Source organism: Protopterus annectens, chromosome 1.part1 (genome assembly GCF_019279795.1).
Source record: "Protopterus annectens isolate FY-2018-M chromosome 1.part1, PAN1.0, whole genome shotgun sequence".
In the NCBI taxonomy this organism is placed as follows: Eukaryota; Metazoa; Chordata; order Ceratodontiformes; family Protopteridae; genus Protopterus; species Protopterus annectens.
In genome coordinates, this window is record NC_056726.1 from 271,566,992 (window position 1) to 271,589,695 (window position 22,704).

The window sequence follows — 22,704 nt, forward strand, 5'->3', positions numbered from 1 at the left end:
CTGACAGAAGACTTCGAAGAGTGCTCCAAGGGTGCTGATTGGAGCAGAGGAGATGAGGGAATCTCAGAAACCGGCTCCAAAGCTGTGAGCTGGCTCCGAACAGAAGGGACACTCAGTTCTTAGGACAGTGGAACCGATGACCTACACCCTCCATTTTTTTAGCCTTTTTCGATGCTTTCGAGTCACCTGAAGACTTGGATGACTTTGAGGATCTACTAGCACCATCCTGGTCACCCAGTGCTTCCGAGAAAGGGTGCTGAAGTAAACCCCTATCCACTAATTTCCTCCTTCTCTCTAAAAGTACCCTGGAAGAGAAGGAGTGACAGATACTACAAGAGTCTTAGAGGTGTAATGCCCCCAAACAATAAACACACTGAACATGCCCGTCAGTGACTGACATTTTTTGTCCACAATCCAGACATTTTTTGAAGCCATATTTAGGATGTGGCTTCTCTTTCTCATCAGACATCTCTATTATAAATTTAAACAAATTTAAACAATTGAAACAATACACTCAAGAAATTATCTAGCAAAGTACTCCTAAGAATGTGGTTAAATACAAGGCCAACTACTAGGCCAACACTATAGAAAAGAAAACAAGCCAACACGGGGCACTTATCTAAACCTAAATCTAAAACTATAAAGATTATATATATATATATAAACTATCCTAACAAGAAAGTCAAGAAAAAAGTTTTTTAAACTTGCAAATAGATGAATCTATTGAATAATACTGGTCTGAGCTATCTAGAACACCGAGATCTGTGCCGTGGCAAACTAGATCTGAGGTAATTCCAGCAGTGCATCATGGGATAAGGGGCTTGGTCTCGAGCTACTGGCAAACCTTGAGCTTTGCTATCGGCGGTGTCGGAGCCGAGGATCGGCTCCGAACCCATCAGTGAGAATAAACGGCGAGATTTAACAACGTCACATCTTAAGGTTTACTAGACAGATCCAAGATCATAAAGAAATTCAGGAAAGTTGAAATCACAGAAATCTGGAGAAAGGTAGCATTCAAAAAAGGGAGCATTCTGGGCACCAAAGTTAACACTTACAGTGAAATACCTATAAATAAACCCATACTCTTGGACTTTTTTTCTCCTGAACAATTGGTACCACATAATAATAAAATTCCAATGACTTTTACATGACCATGGCAATTAAAGTCTAACAGCAGTTTGCCTTTATTTAAAAAGGATACGAAGTGGAGAGTTTACTGGGGTTTGCTGCTTCTTAAGGAAATTCTCAGAGTGTTTCAGTAGCCAAGTGAGATCTTGTTCAGCACTGTCTTTCAAGATATTCATCTGCCTCCCATACCTGAAAATTAAAGGTAGTTATTGAAACAAATGGAAACCTGACCACTTTTTTTCCCAAGCAGCTAAATAATATGACTCTTCATCACTGATACTTTCTAGAAAACACTGTCATAGCATCAACACAGGCTTTAATACCCTGTGAGCAAAGATGTATCACTTTGTCTTCCAATCTGAAACAATAATGCAGCAAGTGGTCAACAGTATGCCTTAAATACATAATTCATTGTCTATTTATTTAGTAGATATCCTACTATATCAGAAATTTTTAAGCATAAGCCACACCACAGTACATGGCAAAGAGAAATAAATAGAAATTATATGAATTCCAGCTCCATTAAAGACAGTAAAGACGCACAAGATAAAGTAGCACAAAGGGCACTGCAAATTCTTATTGAGGTGACCAGGCAGAACATTTCAATTTATGTAGGAAACATCAAATGTTAAACTTTGCATATATCTAATAAATTGATATTCATAAATGGCATCAACACTAGCATGAATCAGTTAGGGATACATTCAGAATCAGAGACAATACAACAAAAAGCACAACATTGCAACAAGCAACTGATATACAGTGAAGCATTTATGCCACATACATATATTTATAACCCTTACAAAAACATGAAACACGCAGTATTTTCATGAAATCATAGCAAAGTAAGTTATGAATGGCAAATATGTACTTATTACATCAGTTGTTGAGGAAGGCCTCTGTGATGGATTAACTGCTAAGTTGTCATCTTCTTCTGTAACCCCCAGCTTATCTTTTTTGGCTACTCTTCCATGCTTATGGATACATGCTCCAGCTGCATGTCATGGTGTGATGTCCCAGGATATGAGAGTATGCCTGGACCATGCCCCTGTGCCTATTAGTTTGACCTCTGTTCCCCATGTAAGCATAGTCTACAAGACAAGCAATAGCATGCAGGAATATATTTATACCTGGCTGACACAACAAAGAACTTCATACACAGCTGCAGGATGGTAGGGGCATCCTAGCACAAAGGGATTTTGGCTGGGTAATGAGCATCCAAAGTAGAGGATTCTCTCCTATATAAACGGGCATGATGAATACAAATCCATTATATGCATGACGATACAAAACTTCTAAAGGATGTCAATTTTATTTTTTCGTTTATTAACCATTTAAGAGACGTGGGCATCAAGAACCCTTTTCAGCACATTCCATGCCATGAGGGTAAGGGAAAATGCAATATATATTGAAACTTTAGAACAGCTAATTAACTGTCATATTTTTGGGAGATGAAAGAAAACCACAGTACTTGGGGAAAGCACACGGAGGCATGGGGAGACCATGGGAATTCTACAGACTGACTACAGATCAAGCTCAAACTTGGATCCTGGAAGTAAGTACAACAAGATCATAACCACTATGCTACTGTGCTAAACTACTGACATTCACCATTTGATTATTGCGTAGGATGTAACAGCTGACTAACTAAAGCTCAAGTGCATCTTCCATGCACTCAGATCACTGGAAATTTGAGCAAAGCAGGAAGAAAACTAGCAGTGTGGATGCCAAAACTTTCATAGCTTTACTGTTACTGACTGCTTCTCTTGTAGGCTTTCAAGGATCGAAGATTGGCTAGCATTCACCATTGCCTGGTGGATAAGATCCCTTTAAGGGGAAAACATTCCCCATTTTATTATGTCTAAAATGTCATTTTATAAAATTAGAAGTTATGTACTTACCATAACGTTCCATCTGAGTAGGTGGATTCATTTGTCTGCAACCTGTGGGTTATGGATCCGATATCGGATCCGAACCGGCATGGTTTATCCAGCTATGGATCCGAGCTCTTAGCTCCTCCCCTCACCCATAATGCCCTGCTCTCCCTACATGACCTCAGATCGAGTTTGCCCTGAATCAAAAATACCCTAAAAAGGGTAACACATAATATGCAGGAAACTGACAAGGCCAGGGGGATAGGAGGGCGGGATGGTTGCAGACAAATGAATCCACCTACTCAGATGGAACGTTATGGTAAGTACATAACTTCTAAATCTGAAGTAGGAGATTCATTTGTCTGCAACCTGTGGGACAGAGTCCCCAGCTACCTGAATCTTGGGCGGCCGTCATGGAAGGATATTCCGGAGCACCGCTGAGCCAAAGGATGCTCTACCTCTAGATGTGATATCCAGCTTGTAATGAGAAATAAAGGTATGAGATGAAGCCCAAGTGGCTGCTGAACAAATATCATCCAGAGGAATCCTAGCTCTAAAGGCCGCTGAGGTAGAAACTGACCGGGTCGAATGGGCATGGACTCCCTCTGGTACGGGCCTTCCAGAAGCTTGGTAAGCTAAAAGAATGCACTGCGAAATCCATCGTGACAAGGAGACTTTGGAAATTGGTTTACCCAAATTGAATTTGGCAAAGGAAATGAACAACTGGTCGGATTGCCTATGACCAGCTGTCCTGTTAAGATAAAAACGAAGCTGCCTGTGAACATCCAAGGAATGCAGCTTGTATTCGCCCTTGTTCTGATACTTAGGAAAGAAAACAGGGAGGTTAATGGACTGAATAATGTTTGCTTCTGAAGCTACCTTAGGAAGAAAGGAGGGATTGGTCCTGAGGTATACGCGGTCCGGATGGAAGACCAAGTAAGGAGGCTTCATGGATAAGGCTTGAAGTTCCGAAACCCTCTTGGCCGAAGTAATGGCTACTAAAAAAGCAGTCTTCAGGGACAAGAATTTAAGATCTACCCTAGCCACAGGCTCGAAGGGGGGAGCGGTCAAGGCCTGAAGAACCAAAGAAAGATCCCACGGTGGAACCGTCTGCTTGACAGGGGGTCTAAGGAGAAAGGTGCCTTTTAGGAAAATTTTACATAATTTGGCGGACATAAGAGGTCCAGAGTCATGACCAACGTGATAGTGTGAAATGGCCGCAAGCTGCACTTTAACCGTTGAACTACTGGCACCATCATTAAAAAGAGTGGTTAGGAAGTCTAGCACTAGAGGAAGGGGAACCGTGAAGGGATCTAGACCCTGCCGCTCCGCCCAAATGGAGAATCGTTTCCATTTACTGCGGTAAACTTTTCTGGTAGATGGTTTATGAGCCGCTACCAGGATGGCCTTAATGGGGGACGAGATACCAGGAGTCCTAATTAGGAGTGGAACTGGAGCAGCCAAGCAGTTCGCTTCAGGTTGTCCAGATTCGGAGTTGGTAGGTTCGATGGGTGTGATATCAGATCCGGAATGGGATCTAGAATCCAAGGTGGATTCACCGAGTGAGACCTTAGGAAAGGGAACCAGATCTGTCGAGGCCAAAATGCGGCAATGAGGATCATTCTGCACCACAACCGAGAGGCTTTCTGAAGAACTTGGAGCATCAGAGGCAAAGGGGGGTAAGCGTAAAGAAGACCGGGAGGCCAAGCATGCACCAGAGCGTCTCTCGGGGAATTCCCTGGAGGAGGGATTAGAGCGAAAAAACTGTCGCACTTGGTGTTTAAGGGAGATGCAAAGAGATCGCAACAAGGAGTTCCCCACCGTGCGAAGATACGTTTTGCTACTTGAGCATTGAGAGACCACTCGTACGGGGAGAGAATGGCGTGACTGAGCTTGCCCGCAAGAATGTTGGACCGACCCGGAATATGCGTTGCGATGAGAAAGCGGTTGGTGGAGATCGCCCATTCCCACACTCTCATGGCTTCCCGACATAGAGGATAAGATCTGGTTCCCCCCTGTTTGTTGATGTACCACACCACCGACATGTTGTCTGACTGAATCGCAATTGTTTCAAGGGGAAGAAAGTCTTGAAGTGCTCGCAACGCCAAGAGCACTGCTCTCATCTCTAGAACATTGACATGCAGGGAGGTCTCTGAGTCGTTCCACGTGCCTTGGACCGTCCGGCCTGCAAAATGCCCCCCCCACCCGAGGCGGGAGGCATTCGTGGTCACTATGGCGAGAGGGGGAGAAGCACAAAAGGGGCGGCCTCCATGGAGATCCTGAGAATGGAGCCACCACAAGAGAGACCGTTTGCAAGCCTTGCTGATCGCAATGGGATGATGCAGAGGTAAAGCAAGGTAAGACCACTGAACTTGAAGTGTCCACTGAAGGACCCACATGTTGAACCTGGCGAGTGGAAGAAGAGATATCGCTGCCGCCATGGACCCTAGAGCCCTCAGGACCAATTCCGCCGGAACTGAGCTGGAGTGGAGGATGGCCCGCACCTGGAGTCGCAGATTCCGGACTCTGTCGGCTGTGAGAAAGGCTCTTGACTCCCTCGTGTCCAACCTGGCACCTATAAAATCTATCAACTGAGTAGGAGCCAGGTTGGATTTTGCTACGTTTATTGTGATGCCCAGGCGGGGAGCTAGATGAAGAAAGGAGTCTCGCGCCAATGATAGTAGATGCCTTGTTGGGGTGGTAAGAAGCCAGTCGTCCAGGTACGGAAAGACCTGCACCCCCTGAAGCCTCAGGTGGGCCGCAACCACTGCTAATACTTTGGTGAACACCCTGGGGGCTGTGGTGAGACCAAAGGGAAGGACCCTGAACTGGTAGTGACTGGCTCCCAGCCGGAAGCGAAGAAACCTCCTGGAGCGCCTGTCCATTAGTATGTGGTAGTACGCAGCCTTGAGGTCTATAGAGCACATCCAGTGATTCTCTCCCAGGAGGGGGAGGATGGATTGCAAAGTGACCATTCGGAACTTCTCCTTGGGAACTGCCAGGTTTAACAGGGACAGGTTTAAAATTGGTCTTTGGTCCCCCGTCTTTTTTGGCACTAAAAAGAACCTGGAGTAAAACCCTGATCCGATCTGGTCTGGGGGGACGGGCTGGATGACTCTTTTCCCCAGCAGATGGCCAATTTCTGCTGAAGCGGCCTCCCACTGAACGGGTGGAACATCGGGGAGGGATATTAATTTTGGAATGTGATGAAAGGGGATCTTGTATCCTCTGGATATAATGCGGAGGACCCAGCGGTCTGATGTTATGGACTCCCATGCCGCTAGGTGCTCTGAAAAACGTCCCCTGACTGCCTCCATAGTGGAGCAGTCGGGCAACCCCTCAGGGCTGCTGCGCGGACCGTTCAGAGAAAGGTTCTCTGGACCCGAAATTCCTCGGAGCCCCTCTGCCCCTGGGGCGGCGTCCTCCCTGTCCTCCTCTGCCATGGAAGGACTGGTTGTCCGGAGCGGGTTGTGATTGCTGCGACTTCCGGAACCACATCTTCTTCTGGCCCTTTTGGTTCCTAGAGTAGGACCTCTGGGGCACAGAGAAGTGGATTCCGACGGCAGACAGCGTCTTCCCGTCCTTTTCGCTCTGGGTCAAGGTGTTGCAAACCGTTTTGCCAAAAAGGGCAGAACCATCAAAGGGGGTGTTCGCGAAGGACGCCTTGAAGGGCTCAGTGAAATCGCAATGACGGAGCTAGGCCTGGCGTCTAGTGACTAGGCCTAATCCTGCAGCTCTAGCGGCTCCCTCAGTAGCATGGGACAGCAACCGCATAGAGGTATTCGTCACGGATCGAAGAGTGGCCATACGGGTGGAGTGCAAAAGTTTGTCCTCCTCCGACATGGACTCTGGGGGGGGATGCAGCGTATTCTTTAATAAGATCGTGCTGCATCCTGGTAACATGTGCCAAGTAGTTGAGCGCCCTCACCGAGAAGGTCGCTGAACTAAACATTTGCTTCCCCAAGTGGTCCATCATCCGAGACTCCTTGCTCGGAGGATGGAATGAAGGACTCTCCTGGGCGAGTTCCTTCTTGGTGGCTGCCGCCGTCAACATGGCATCTACCGGAGGCCCCTTACTCCAGTGGGCACGGTCTGCAAGGGGGCTAAGGATTCTGTCTGGCCTTTTGGGGATTGGCTCCACGGTGTCCGGTTCCTTCCACGCCCTGGTGGTAATAAGGTCCACCAGGGGGTCGGCAGGAGGGGACACCCAAGAGGTAGACGGGCCCGCTTCGAATGCCTCCAAGAACACGGACTCGTCCGAGGAAGACTAGGGGGAAGACCACCCACCCCTTATGCGAAGCATTTCCATGATGTCTCCAAAGGAGACATCCTCGGGGCGTGATCTTGGGGAGCCTTCCCCTTCCTCCAAATCCGTGTCTTCTGTTAAAGACTCGGGGGAGTCTATGTGCCTCCTTTTACACGTATGCTTGCGAGGTGCTTCCTCGGGGGGGCTGTCTGAGGAGCCCTCGCAAGCAGTGTCTTGTTCAAATGGAACAGCTTGGGGCATTGAAGCGGGCTGTCCCAGTGGCTGGATGGTGGAAGCCTGACCCAGTGCAGATGGAGCGCGGGAAGGAGCCAAAGCAAGTGCCGGGGGTCCGGAAGCCCTCAACAGAGCCCTCTCCACTACATCAAAAGCCGAAGGGGAGCCAGCCTCGACCAAAGGATCCGAAAGTCGGCTCCCCCTCGGATCCGAAGAGTGGATCGGAGCTGGCCCCGAGACACTCGGATCCGAGGGACAAGTGCGCTCCGACACAGACGGCGCCGAAGGCACACAAAGTCCCCCGGATACAAAGCTCGGAGCCAGGCTCCGAGAGGTCGGATCCAAAACACTCGAGGGCAGGGTCGGATCCGAAGTACCTAGTACTATCGGCGCCGACCCACCCCCGGCTCCAAAGCTGCCCGGCTCCAAACGCTCCGAACCCGGGTAGCGGGTCAGAGAAGGAGCTATGGGCTTGAAAAATGGGGTCGAGCTCCCCCCCAGAGGGGGGGGGGGAGGCAGGAGCACTCCCATCTGCATCTGGGCCTGGATGAACCTTCTCATCATCCAGTCCAGATCGGCGTCAGAAAGGCTATACGTAGACCTCGAAGAGGCTACCGAGGTAGGCCTTGAGTGCCTCCTCCATAGCCTAGACGGAGATCGGGTCTCCTCCTCCTAATCAGGCCCCGGTGAAAAGCAGACCGGAGGCCGGAGCCGAGGGGGGGGGGGAGCTAGCAGCCAAGGAGGCCGGAGGAGAAGCCCGCTTAGCTGGAGGGGCCGAAACGGAAGTCTCGGCCCGCCGCTTGTGATGCTTCTCTATCCGGTCCTTTTTTCTTGCTTCCCTGTCCTCCAACCCAGCAGCGGGAGGTTGAGTCCCAGGTGGAGGAGGGGGAGCAGGCGAGGAGGGAACTGTAGCAACAGTACCCACCACCGGAGCGGAGGCCGAAGCCGAGTCCGGGGGCAGAAGTCCCGCCAGGACTAGCTTCGACCTCCGCTCCTTCAATGCCCTGGGGTTGAACCCTGCACAAATGGAACATCCAGAAGTGAGGTGTTCAACCCCAAGGCATCGAACGCACCAAGTGTGGCCATCAGCAGGGGAAAGCTTATGGCCACACTCGGTGCACTTCGAGAAAATTGCCTTAGGGGCTTCAGACATAACTAAAGTCTTTTTTTTTTTTTTTTGTTTTTTAACCAAGTAAAAAAAGAAAAAGACAAACAATTAGTGCTAAACTAGCACACACACAAGGCCCCAAACAACACACTCAACAAAACTCCGAACCAGCGAGGGGAGGGAATTAAAATAAAATTTTAGAAGTAACAATTAAGACCCAAAATTATCAAAAAACTAAAGGAAACCTAACACAATCACACAAATTTAACTACCAAAAAAGCAATTTAAAGCTTTAAAAGAGTTTTTTTAAAGACTTAGCTGAAGAGCTCAGAAGATCCAACTGGTCACCAGCGTGGCAAACTAGATCTGAGGTCATGTAGGGAGAGCAGGGCATTATGGGTGAGGGGAGGAGCTAAGAGCTCGGATCCATAGCTGGATAAACCATGCCGGTTCGGATCCGATATCGGATCCATAACTCACAGGTTGCAGACAAATGAATCTCCTACTTCAGATTAACTGTTCCTTTTTAGCTAGGTTATACTGTCACAAGACATTCCTGTCAGTTCAGCTAGTATGGCTCTTTTTCTGTTATTTGTGTAAACTTTTGTTTTTGACAAGTTTACTTATTTTTTTAATGATAATTTTAAAAAATTGTTTTTATGGCTGAGGCAAGTGTGTTTTGTGCTTGTCACTGTGTTATTTTTTTGTGAAAACACTACTTTTTTTCATATTTATCTTTTTAAAGAATATTGCTGGTAGTGACAGCCATATTTCATGTTCCTTTCTAGGTTACTGGCTCCTTGGTTCTGCCATCTATTGGCCAGAAGGAAAAGCAAATTTCTAGTCAACCTTGGTCATTTCAACAAGCTACCATCTTACCTCAGCCAAAGATGGGTGACCCTGCAGTAGCCACTTCAGTTTCCTCAGATCATTCATCATTTTCCTTAATTTCCTTTGGTCCTTTCAGCCACCATGAACCAGGGTTCAGACACATCCTCTGCTCCTGTTGGAGTAGCCTCTGTGGGCATGGGAGAATCATTCTGTTGGTCTCTGAGGAAAAAACATTGAATTCCTCTTTGGCTGGCTGGATTGAGATACCTGTTCCTTGGGGAGATGCTCTGTCTTGAGTCTGTCTCTATGGAGTTTCTTGTTTTAAAAAAAGTAAAAGGTTAAAACCATTACCTTCCCTTGTCCATTTCCTGAGATAGGGAAGATTTACTGGGCTGAAATCAGGGATTTCTTCGGGCTCTTAGCTCTTTACATTCTAGTTCTTCTGGTCACAGAAAAATCAGTTCGTTAGTTTCTCAATATTCCCACTGTGATAAACAGAGAACAGAATTTCAGAGAATGTTTTTCTGTTATTTTCCCTCAGAAATCAGATTCTGTTTCTGAAGACAGTTTTTTCCCCCTGTTTTGTAACCCTGGAAGAATTTTACTTTTCTGAAATCATTACTAGAATGATGTAATATTTTTTTCAGTGGGAACAAAATGCCATTCTAGTATATTTAAAAAAATACTATAATTTCTCACAAGTGGAATTTCCTCAGCCTACAGTGGTTCCTCTTGCATTTCCAGATTTTGAGGAGGTTTTTTTTTTTTTTTTACTAAAGCCTGCAACATATCTGACAGCCAGTATGCAGCCTCTAAAAAGGCAGATTAGGTTTTTCAGTCTTTTTTATTCCAAATAAGACCCTGCAATGATTTCCTTGTCAAATCATTCTGCTGCTAAATATCTAGTAAATGCTAATTTTTCTCTCCCCTGATAAGGATGGGAAAGCTTTCAACAGACTTGAGAAAACTTTTAGTTATGTACTCACCATAACTTCAGATGTTTGGGATCCATCTCGCCTACATTCTGACTGATGGGTTCGGAGCCGATCCTTGGCTCCGACTCGGCACGCTTATGCCAAAGAGCGAAGTCTCTTATTGGCTGAGCTTACTATATCCCAGGATGCACCACTACCAGTCCCCCAGATCTAGTTTGTCCGCATACATGCACACACGCATGCCCTGCTTATATAACATTGACAGATGAAACAAGATAAAAAACAGTAGAACTCAAACCGTTCAATCTCTTCTAATCTCCAAGGCAGGGGGAAGGAGGGTGGGTTATTAGGAATGTAGGCGAGATGGATCCCAAACATCTGAAGTTATGGTGAGTACATAACTAAAAGATGTTATGTGATCCTATCTCGCCTACATTCTGACTGATGGGACAGCGTCCCTAGCACCTAAATCCTGGGTGGCTCACTGGAAAACACTCCTGAGTACCGTGGAACCAAATGATGCTTGTCCTTTAGATTCCACATCCAATTTATAGTGGGAAATGAAAGTGTGCGGGTTGGACCATGTAGCCGCAGCACAAATTTCAAAAATAGCGAGCTTGGAATGGAATGCAATAGAGGTAGCCATAGCTCTAGTAGAGTGAGCTTTGACAGATGTTGTAAGTTGCTTATTTGAAGAGGTATAAGCTTGAGTTATGCAATCTCTGATCCATTTGGCAATAGTAGCTTTAGTGATGGACTTACCCAATTTATTATCTGAAAAGGACACAAACAATTGATCTGTTTTCCGAATTTGCTGAGTCCGATCTAGATAGAAGCGCAATTGCCTGTGAACATCCAATGTATGGAAGGTGTATTCCGCTTTGTTTGAAAATTTTGGAAAGAAAACTGGTAGCTCTAAAGATTGTTGGAGACAGAGATTAGAGCAAACTTTTGGGACAAAAGATGGATTAGGTCTAAGTGATACTCTATCCTTGTGAAAAATCAAGTACGGTGGTTTGATAGATAGGGCTTGAAGTTCTGAAACTCTTCTTGCAGAGGTAATTGCAATTAAGAAGGCAGTTTTCCAAGACAGATATTTCAACTCACATGTAGCAGCCGGTTCAAAGGGGGAAGATGTTAAGGCACGAAGTACCAAATCAAAATCCCACGGAGGCGCAGGATGAAAAACTGGGGGTCTTAAAAGCACAGCACCTTTCATGAAAGTTTTACATAATCTGCTGCTCATCAACGGTGGGTCTGTGGAATCGTGAAATTTGGAGATAGCTGCTAGTTGGACTTTAATAGTAGAGACTGAAGATCCTTGATTAAACAAGGATGTTAAAAATTTTAAGACCTCTGGTATCGGGGCAGTAATAGGGTCTAATCCTCTGAGTTGAGCCCAGATAGCAAACCTCTTCCACTTACTGTGATACAACTTCTTAGTGGTGGGTTTGTGGGCTGAAGATAAAATGTGAATAACTTCCGGGTCCAAGGTGTGATTTCTGACTATAGTCGGAAGTGGAGGAGCCAAGCTGTTAATTTCAAAGTGTGAAGGGACTGGTGCTGTTGTCCCGACTGATGAACCAGAAGGTCCGGAATTAGGTCCAAGAACCAAGGACCGTCCAGAGTATATTTCTGTAGGTAGGGGAACCATACTTGATGAGGCCAGTACGGAGCAATTAGAATCATTGTGGACCCCAATTGGGAAGCTTTCTGGATGACTTTGGGGAGGAGTGGAATCGGAGGGAAAGCATAAAGCAGTCCTGTTGGCCAAGGTTGGACTAGAGCATCCGTAGCTGTCTCCCCTTGACGCGGGGTCAAGGAAAAGAACCTTTTGCACTTCGTGTTTCGTGGTGTTGCAAACAGGTCGCAGCACGGAATCCCCCATCTTTTGAAAATCTGAGCTGCTACTGTTTCGTTCAGAGACCACTCGTGAGGAGAGAGAATAGTCCTGCTCAGTCTGTCTGCCAATACATTGGATTTGCCTGGAATGTGGGTCACTACCAGGAAGCGCTTGGTAGCCACTGCCCATTCCCACACCCTCATGGCCTCTCTGCAAAGGGGGTAAGATCTGGTCCCTCCTTGTTTGTTTAGATACCAGACCACCGACATGTTGTCTGTGTGGATGGCGATAATGCCTTGAGGGAGAAACTTGTGGAGGGCTTGTAAGGACAGAAGTACAGCCCTCATTTCCAACACATTGATATGGAGAGATGTTTCGTTGGGAAGCCAAGAACCTTGAACTGACCTGCCCAGACAATGCCCCCCCACCCCGTCTGGGAGGCATCCGTAGTCAAGGTGGCCCCCGGGTATAACAAAGGGCTTCCCTGATTCAGATTGGATGGCAGAAGCCACCAGCGGAGGTCCCGTTTGCACGTTTCTGTAATCAGTATGTGATGATTGAGGGGGAGATCTTGAAAGGACCATTGTGTCGATAATAGCCACTGGAGAATCCTCATGTGCAACTTTGCCAGAGGAACTAAGAGAACCGTGGCAGACATTGAACCTAAAAGTTGCAGGACCATCCTGGCTGGGGCTTTGGATCTTAGAAGCAGGGCTCGGACCTGATTTTGTAATGTTTGTATCCTTTCGGTAGGAAGGAAGATCCGCATTAATTTTGAGTCTATCTCTGCTCCTATGAATTTTATGCGCTGAGAAGGCAGCAAGACAGACTTTGACCAGTTGAATGTAATTCCCAGGGAAACACCCAGGGAGATGGTGGCTTGTAGGTTCTCTAGTAGTAGATGCCTGGTGGTGGCAGTCAGGAGCCAGTCGTCCAGATAGGGAAACACTTGGAATCCGAGACTCCTCAGGTGAGCAGTCACTACTGCCAAACACTTGGTGAACACCCTGGGCTGTGGTGAGACCAAAGGGCAGTGCACAAAATTGGAAATGACTGTCTCCCAGGCTGAAGCGCAGATACCTCCTGGACGCCTGATGTATCGGTATGTGATAATAGGCGTCCTTGAGATCTATGGAGCACATCCAAACATCTTTCTCCAACAATGGGAGAATGGATTGTAAAGTGACCATTCGGAACTTGGACTTCATGACGGACTGGTTTAGTTTGCTGAGATCCAAAATGGGTCTCAGGTCCCCTGTCTTTTTTGGCACTAAAAAGAACCTTGAGTAATTTCCGAATCCGATCTGGTCTGTGGGGACCGGTTGGATGACTCCTTTTTCTAGCAGCTTTGAGGCTTCTACGGCTGCAATTTCCCTTTGACTGGGTGGTGGGTCCGGGATTTTTTTGGACGGTGGGGGTGAGTGTGTGAAGGGAATGGTGTAACCTCCGGCAATAATCCGAAGCACCCATCTGTCCTGAGTAATAGCCTCCCAGGCTTTTAGGTGCTTGGCAACGGCACCCGACTGGCTCGAGCAGCACAGCCGGGCAATCCCTCATGGAGTGTGGGAGGCTGAAGAGCCACGAAAGGACTCGCGGTCTCCAGTGTTGCGGGGGCCTCTGCCGCCTCTGGGACGGCGTATCCCAGAAAAATTTCCCCGTCCTCTGCCTCTGGAAGGGGAATCTTCCTGCTGTTGGGGAAAGAATTTCTGTGATTTGCGGAACCACATCTTCCCTCCTCTTTTAGCCTTGGGATAAGGCCGAAAGGGAGTGGAATAACGTGCTCCTATGGCAGATAAAGTCTTTCCCTCCTGCTCACAGCGAGTAAGAGTGTCTTTTACCTTGGGTCCAAACAAAGAGGACCCATCAAAGGGAGCGTCGGCAAAGGAAGACTTGAAGGCCTCCGTGAAATGACACAACGGAGCCAGGCTTGTCTCCGTGAGCCACGCCTGTGCCTGCCGCTCTGCCCTTCGCCGCATATGAAATGAGCCTCATGGACGAGTTAGAAATCGAGGTAAGGATAGCCAACTGAGAGCTAACCGACTGGGCTAGCTGCTCAGGTAGGTTACCTGAGAGGGAGTCTGAGAGCTCCTTGACCAGATCCCTCTGTAGTCTGGTGAAATGTGCCAAATAATTCAGGGACCTCAGAGTAAAGGCCGCTGAAGTCAGGGTGCGCTTCCTGCAGGTCCATGCTCCTAGACTCCTTATTAGGAGGATGGACGGACGTTGAAGCCTCTGCCACGTCCTGCTGGGTAGCAGATGCCACCACCATGGCATCTACAGCCACGCCTTTTGTTAAGAACTCCTTCTCGGGTGGGGCAGACAAAAATTTGTTAGGGCGAGAAGGCACTGGTTCCACAGTATCTGGGTGTTCCCACGCCCTCTGACAAACCAAATCCAGGAGCTCGTCGAAGGGCGGAGACACCCAGGAGGCGGAGGGCTGAGCCCCGAAGGCCTTGAGGAACACCGACTCATCAGCGGAGGGGGGTTTGGAATTCCAGCCGCCTCGTTGCTTAAGGATCTCTAGAATGTCTGCAAATGAGACATCATCCGAGGACGACTTTGGGGACCCCTCCGCATCATCAAGATCAGTGTTCGATGTAAGAGACTCATCGGGGGAGTCCACATGCTTCCTCTTGCACGATCTCTTCCTTGGGGGCTCCTCCGAAGACAACTCCGAAGACCCTCAGGAGGAGGGGAACCCCAGTGGGGTAACCTCAGGCCCCGGGCTCCGCTGCCTAGAGACAGGGAACTGCCAAAGACCCAGTCTCCATGCCCAGGGAAGGTGCCGGTAAAGCCGTAGAGATGGCGAAGAAGACTTGGCCAAGGCACTCCTCATAGCTCTGAAGGCCGGACCCCAGAATCCTGGGAGGGTCCAGTCTCCGAGCCATGATAGCAGACGGAAGTCCCGCGTCAAGCACCGAGAGGGAGGCTAGGAACCGACAGCATTGGTCCCAAACGTCACCCCGGTCCGCCGAAGAAGTCCGTGTGCTAAACTCGGACCAAGGCCGGGTTGGAGTAAGGGTCGGAGCCGACCCTAGGATCTCCACTGGCTCCATCAGCACCTGCTCCACGGAGCAGCGGTCGGAGGAGGAATGGCAATGGAATGGGCTATCGGCTCCGAAGCCAAGTGGGTCGGAGCCAAACAAATTTCTGAAAGACTGGGGACTGGAACAGTCTTTGGAGCACCCTGTCTATGTCCGAATCTGACATCCTTGATGACCTGGAAGAGACCGAATGGGTCCGAGTAGGCCTCTCCAACGGCTCCAAGGGACTAGGGGACCGGCTCGAATCGACTCGACAATTATCGGCGCCAAGGAGTGTCCAAACCAATTTCCATCGGTGCGAAGAGGGCTTCGCCGACAAGGAAGTGTCTGAGCGGACAACCTTCATCGGCTCCGAGATCAGTGGAGCCGATGAAGGTGACCCGCCTCGATGCCCCAGCCGTCGGCTCAACCCAGAGGAGTTGAGGCTGGAGGCATCGAGGCAGACCGTTCCCTCGCCCGAAGTCCGTGGAGCGAAGGAGAAGCCTGCCTATGTCTTTTGGCGGTCGGTTCCGACGGACTGGTCGGAGCCGGCCCTTTTCTTTTTAGCAGGAGAAGGAGAGGAAGCTAATGCCTCTTCAAAAGAGGGCTTAATAAGGCCTTTTAATATAAGTTTATTTTTCCTCTCTTGGAGGACCCTCGAGGAAAACGCGTGGCACACGCTACAGGACTCCTGCAAATGTTTGGCGCCCAAACAGTACACACAGAGAGAGTGGTCATCTGTGATTGACATTTTGAAACTGCACTTAGTGCACTTTTTAAATCCTGAAGGCCTAGGAGCCTGTGACATAATGGCAACCAATTTAGTGTAACTTAGCCAAAACCAAACACACTAACAAAGACAGAAAAAATTTCTTCTCTTTCTTCTTCTTCTTCTTTTTTTTTTTTTTTTTTTAAAACAAAGGCTGTCACAAATAAACAAGAATAACCAAAGGGGTCTAACAGCCCCTAAATAAAAAGGGACTAAAACAGTAACGGACTGACAGGGGAAGGCCCTTAAACTCAAAGGGAACCTCTGATCAGAACAAACGCATTCACTACACAAAAACTTTACAGAAAATGCTCACTCAAACACAAAAACACAAGATAGCTGTTAAAACAGCTTTTTGTTGAAGATTTAGAAAATTCCTGACAGGAAAGTAAGTGAAAAAAGCACTACTTAGCTCAGCCAGCTCGAGACCACGTCTTAGCTTGTTAGCGGCAAACGAGATCTGGGGGACTGGTAGTGGTGCATCCTGGGATATAGTAAGCTCAGCCAATAAGAGACTTCGCTCTTTGGCATAAGCGTGCCGAGTCGGAGCCGAGGATCGGCTCCGAACCCATCAGTCAGAATGTAGGCGAGATAGGATCACATAACATCAGTATTTTTCTTAGAATTCTTAAATGTCAAACTCACATGGTATTTTGTTTGCTTTGTTTGAAAATATGAGGAACATTACTGCCTTTTCTTTCTTCTTTTTGGGAAGAAATCTTCTCTAAATGCTTATAACTCAGCTAATGTTTCTTCCACATTAGCAGTTACTGGGTCTGTTATGATAAATGCTGCCTGTCTATATTCTCTACATCAACCCAAAGGTGTAAAAGCTGAAATTTTGACGTCTCCCCTTGACAGGGATGTTGTGTTTGGATGATCTGCTGCTGAGGTCCTGGAAAAAAAAGTATGTGATGAGCAAGGAAAACTAATTCAAGGAGCAACTCACTTTTTTTCAGCCTTTCTTCTCTAAGTTTGTTAAACATTTCATCAATACTTCAGGATCTTTTTCATAAGAAGCAAATTAAACAGACTCAGCAATCTTCAAGCAAGCAGATGTTCAATAGTGTAGTCCTATAAGTCTGACTGACTATGTACAAATTCTTCCTCCCAACCTGGCAATCACTCTTCCTCTATTTCTGGATCTCCATTTCTCTCTTTGGCAATAATCAATTATTAAGTTCTGATGACTTGGGAGTCCCTACCTCCTTTTTAGGGATTTTCTCCCCATCAACCAAATCAAACATTATTTACCACTTTTTTAAGCATCTGTGAGTTCTGCAGGTAACTGAAACTGCCCCTCTCTCGCTCCCTTGGAAGGATTTTTTTTTATTCTAGGATGTTTCTGAATCAAAGAAAGAAACTTCATGGAGATCAGTCCTGGATCTTTCCTTTCTCAACCAGTTTGTGGAAGTTTCAAATCTCAAAATGCTACCCCTTCACAACCTGCTACTCCTTATTTTCCCTATCAGTTTCTTGGTAGTTGTACTTTTAAAAGATGTTTAGCTTCATTATTTCTACAGCCACAGTTTTTCAGTTTTTAAGGTTTTCTAAATCTGGATTACTATCAGCTCTCTGCATTATCACTTAGGTTATCCACTACTCTATGGGTATTCACAAAGTGTACAGCTACAGCGAAAGACTACTGTAGAATACATGGTATTCACTTTTTTCCTTATTTAGATGACTGAAATATCTTTGCAGAGTGTGGTTCAAAGTGCCAGAAATCTCTTGGGGGGGGGGGCCCCAGATTTATTTTTATTTTATTTATTTTACATTTGTTGACCGGGATAGTCCGACTGGATGCATGTCCATTTTCAGCGGAGGCCCGGGGAGAAAAGCTCCAAGGGTAAGCAGATACAGCGTTACATATTACAAACACACTATTTACAGAGATTACATAAGTAAGCAAGTTTAACAAGTTCCACAGGTTACAGTTAATCCTGAGCACAAGTCAGGATTAAATTAAATTACACAGTAAACTGGTTAACAGATTTTTACACATTCTAGAGAGAGTTAGCCAGGCTTGATACATTGACATAGCCAGTTAAGTGACAGAAGTTGTTTGAGTCTAGTTTTAAATTGACCTAAGGTGGAAAGTAAGGTAATATCAACTGGAAGAGAGTTCCAGGATCTACTTACAGAGTTTGCAAAGAGAGACTCACCGGCTGTGTTATTAATTTTGCTAGTCTGAATTAGTAGTTTGTTAGAGGATCGAAGTGGTCTAGGATTGTTATAGGGGGTGATAATATTTTTAAGTGCAGGAGTATTGCCTGGATTATAGAGGATTTTATAGGCCATAATCAGTTGGTTATACTGGATTAGGCTGGGTAGTTCAAGCCACCCAAGCTGATTTAGATTGATGCAATGATGTGTCCTAAAAGGCAGCCCAGTGGCAAACCTGGCAATATGGTTGCAGCAAATTGAAAGTTTGTTAAGGACAGTCTTGTTTAAATTCGAGAGTAGAGGGGATGCATACAGAAGGGTTGAAAGAAGGTGAGAGCGAGCTATGGCAATTTTAGCTGGAGGGGTTAGGAAGGCTTTTATTCTGTAAAGTGACCCTAGTTTTTTATTGATGGTTTTGATAGTTTGGTTAACATGTAGGCCAAATTTTAGATTATTGTCTATGATGACACCTAATAGTTTTGTAGATGGGTCAGGGGAGATTATTGTGCCATCATTTGATTTTATGGTAAAGGTGAAAGCGGTAGACCTACGTGTTGGTGAAAATAACAGCATTTTAGTTTTTTTGGGATTTAGGATCAGACGATGTTCAGAAAGCCAGTTTTCTACTGTATTAAAGGTGGTCTGGGTAGCTGACCATAACTCTACTGGAGATGTGACTGAGCAAATCAGACTACAGTCATCAGCATATTGGATACAGCTGACTTTTGGGATGACAGTATAAAGGTTGTTAATGAAGATGGAGAACAGCAAGGGCCCTAGTATAGAGCCTTGCGGTACTCCAAGGGTGTTAGGTAGAAGGTTAGAGAGTTTGTTCTGCCAGAGGACAGCCTGCTGTCGACCATTCAGGTAGGACTGAAACCACTGGAGGGCTCCGGTACCTAGACAGAATATTTGCAGGGTGTGGATTAAAAGTTGGTGATCAACCATATCGAATGCCTTGGAAAGATCCAAAAAGAGGGCTGAGGATATATAATTATTGTTGCGATTATGGTTTATGGTGTTAGTAAAGGCTAGGAGGGCTGAAGTAGTGCTGTGATGAGGACGGATGCCATGCTGAGTGTCTGCCATAAGGCGATTTTGGATTAGGTGGTGCATGAGTTATCTATGAATACATTTTTCCATAAACTTTGCAAGTGGAGAGAGTTACAGCTATTGGCCTATAATTGGAGAATTCAGTAGAGCTGCCTCCTTTGTGAAGTGGGATTACATAGGATATTTTCCAGATGGTGGGAATTTTAGCTTCTACTATGGTTTGATTGATTAGAATTGAGACGGGGTAAGCAATAGCATCAGCTGGTTTTTGTAGGTACTCGGCAGGGAGTTGATCAGCAGAAAGTGTAGTGGGTTTTAATTTTTTGATCAAGGTACGGATAAGTGAAGTGGCGACTGGTTGAAAGCTGAATGCGAGTAGGTTTCTAGGGGTGCTACTTTCAGGACCAGGGGAGCTAGGAGGTAGTTGCCTTGCTAGGGTTTGAATTGTCTCAGCAAAGAATTGGTTAAAACTATCAGAAACATCTTCAGGGGTTTTATCAATAGTAGCAGCAGGGATTGGGGTTGAAGTTTGTCCAGGATGTAGTAGATTATTTAAACCTGCCCAAAACTACTGAGGGTTATTTTGATTTACTGTCTGTAAATTACAGTAGTACTGTTTTTTGTCTTGTAAAATTTATTTTTTGGTTTCGTTCCTGGATTGCCTGTATTTAATGTGATCTTGAGGGTCTTTAGAAGAATGCCATAAAGCCCATGCTTTGTTTCTAAGGGTAATTTTGAGTTTAGACTTTATAGAAAGCCATGGTGCAGTTTTTGCCTTGGTTCTCTTTGAACAAATAGGTGCATGCAAATCAAGGATCTCAAGGAATTTGTTGTTAAAGTATGCTACTGCTTCCTCTAAGGGGAGGTGTTTTAGAATACACCAGTTACATGAGTTTAGTTCTTGTTGGAATTTGGCAGGGTCAACGTTTTTATTGTTTCTAACCTTTCTGAGTAAGGGTTGTTGGGAATTAATGGTTTTGTGCTTAATTACATATGTGAGAAGGTGATCGCTTAGGCCATTAAGGAGGGTATCAGAGGTGTACAGTTGGGGGTGACTGTTTATGAGTACCCAGTCAAGTATACTTTCTTTTTGGTTGGGTTTACCTATCCTGGTAGGGGTGGATATGATTTGTGTAAATGCATGCAGGTTAATATGGGTGGTTGGGGATTCTGAGGAACAGGTGCCCCAGTCTATGCTAAAGTCTCCAAGTAGTAGGGTTTATTGGGGGTAGTGACATGATAGCCAGTGCAGGATATCTTCAAATGTAGATATATTGTTACCTGGGGGAATGTACAGACAGATGATATTAATGCAACTGAGAGCTGTGAATTTTGAGAGCTCCATAAACTAGTATAATAATATAAGAAAATTTTATTATTTTCAAGTTTAAAACATCAGAAATCTATAGATAAACTACTAAACTACATAAATATCAATTTTGGTGGAGATGTACAAAAATTTTCCTGTCAAGTAACTTGGAGATATATTGAGTCACTGAATATGAACAACTCACGGAATTCTCATCCAGATGCTGCTTTGAAAAAAGAACTGCAATTGATTACATTTACCTTACAGGAACTATCTCTGAAGATGGATGGCTTTAAAAATGACTTGGAAAACCTCAAATTAAATTCCCAAAAACAGACTGATACTCTTAAGGAACTATTACAGCAACACCTCACAAAAATAACAAATACAGAGACTTCTCTAAATGACATTAAAGGGAGACTCAAAGAGGAAGAATTCCAAAAAGAATTTCTGCTTAAACAGAATACATGGCTGCTTAACAAAATAGATGACTTAGAAAACAGGGAAAGGAGAAACAACATAAGGATCTTTGGTCTGCCTGAAAACACTGAAGGAGAAGACATTATTTCATTCTTAACAACCTGGATTCCAGAGTTTTTAGACTTGAAATAGGGACTTTCATTTGGAAATGAAAGGGCGCATAGACCACTGAGGAAACCTGCTTCTAACTCAACAAATACTACACCTGGATCCATAATATAACATTTCTTTAATTTCTGGACAAAGAACTAATATTAAAATCTGCTTGGAGAAAATCATCCTTAAAATACAATCAAAGCCTGGTAAGGTTTGACAATAATTATTCTTCCAGAATACTAGAACAAAGGAAAAAAGTCTGGCCAATAATAAAACTGTTGAAACAAAACAACATTAAAGCACAGCTGGCCTTCCCAGCCAAGATAAAAATACTTTTTGCCAATGAGATGAGAACCTTTAATGACTTAGAAGAAGCTACTATATTCATCAAAAACACAACATAGTGTCTATCCCAGAAGAAATTGAATGGATGGCCCCTACTCTTAAAAGAATAAAAGAAACAAATATTTGGACTGATGCTAGAAAAAAGAAACAAAAAAAAAATGATTCTAAGATAGCTGTCTCAAAAAAATAACTCTTACAAATACATCTCTCAAAGTATCAACTGATATGGTACATTATTTGTCATCTGTTTTTATTTAAAAAAGGAGGGTTTCTTAAACAACTGAGAAACAGTAATGATTTATTCAGAATGTTCAAAGAGTCCAGTAATTCTTCATAAACAAAGGTAGGTCAAGATGGGTTACTATTTACATTATATATAAGTCAACCATACCAACATATAATATAAACATAGAAGTTTCTCTTCTCCTACTTGAACTCAAATAATACTTATCTTGTTCATTTTTCATTATTTTAACTTATAATAATTTACGTAATTAACTAATTAAACAAGGTACCATTCATCAGAGTTCAGACATATATAATAGCAGTGACTGTAGAGCGTTTTGAAACAAAAATGCTGTCATGTTGACTAATACTTTCTTCAGTTAAAGTATGATTTAGAAATGTAATGTATATCCTGGCTGAATAATAATAGCAAGCTCTTAGCAAAATGTCATAATTATTCTGTCTAAATATAATTAATATCAATTATGGCAGGTATAATAGCTTTGAGTGCTGTTTGATCAATCCTGATATGGTGTGCGTGGCTGCAGCCATGTCTGGCAGCTAGTACAAATGTCATTATTATTCTGTCTAAACACAGGTAATATCAATTATGGCAGATGGCAGATATCATAGCTTTGAGTGCGGTTTCATTAAGCCTGACATGGTGTGCGTGGATGCAGCTGTGTCTGGCAGCTGTTGTATGTTGTCGTTTTCGTCTCTGGGAAGCTGTGGGTTGCGGCTTGTGATCAAGGTTTACTGATGCTTGTCTATTAGTAAGAGACATTTGGTGTTTTATCCTGAATCCAGGGGAAGGGGGTGGATAAAACTGGGATTTGGGATATTTTGGCAGAGAATAGTTTGTTTATACATCTTCTGAGTGAGAAGTGGGAAGGCTGGAAGAATGTGTTATCTCTTGTGGCGGCTTGTTGGGAGTTTTTTTTTTTGATCTGTTTGCTCTCCGTTCTTTTCCTGGCTGCTGACTTGCTGAAAGGGAGGGAATTTAGTCTTGAAGTTGCAGTGAGGTAAAGCTTTGCTTCAG

At 45.1% G+C, this 22,704-nt stretch overlaps 1 protein-coding gene across 1 annotated transcript in view; it reads right to left on the reverse strand.

The window, feature by feature from the left end:
• Window positions 1-22,704, reverse strand: part of TBC1D32 (TBC1 domain family member 32) — a 1,886,357-nt gene that overhangs the window by 312,496 nt on the left and 1,551,157 nt on the right. Inside the window, exon 25 of the mRNA XM_044086982.1 lies at window positions 1,202-1,317. Coding sequence (XP_043942917.1) covers window positions 1,202-1,317 — 116 coding nt within the window. The remainder of the gene's footprint in view (window positions 1-1,201; window positions 1,318-22,704) is intronic.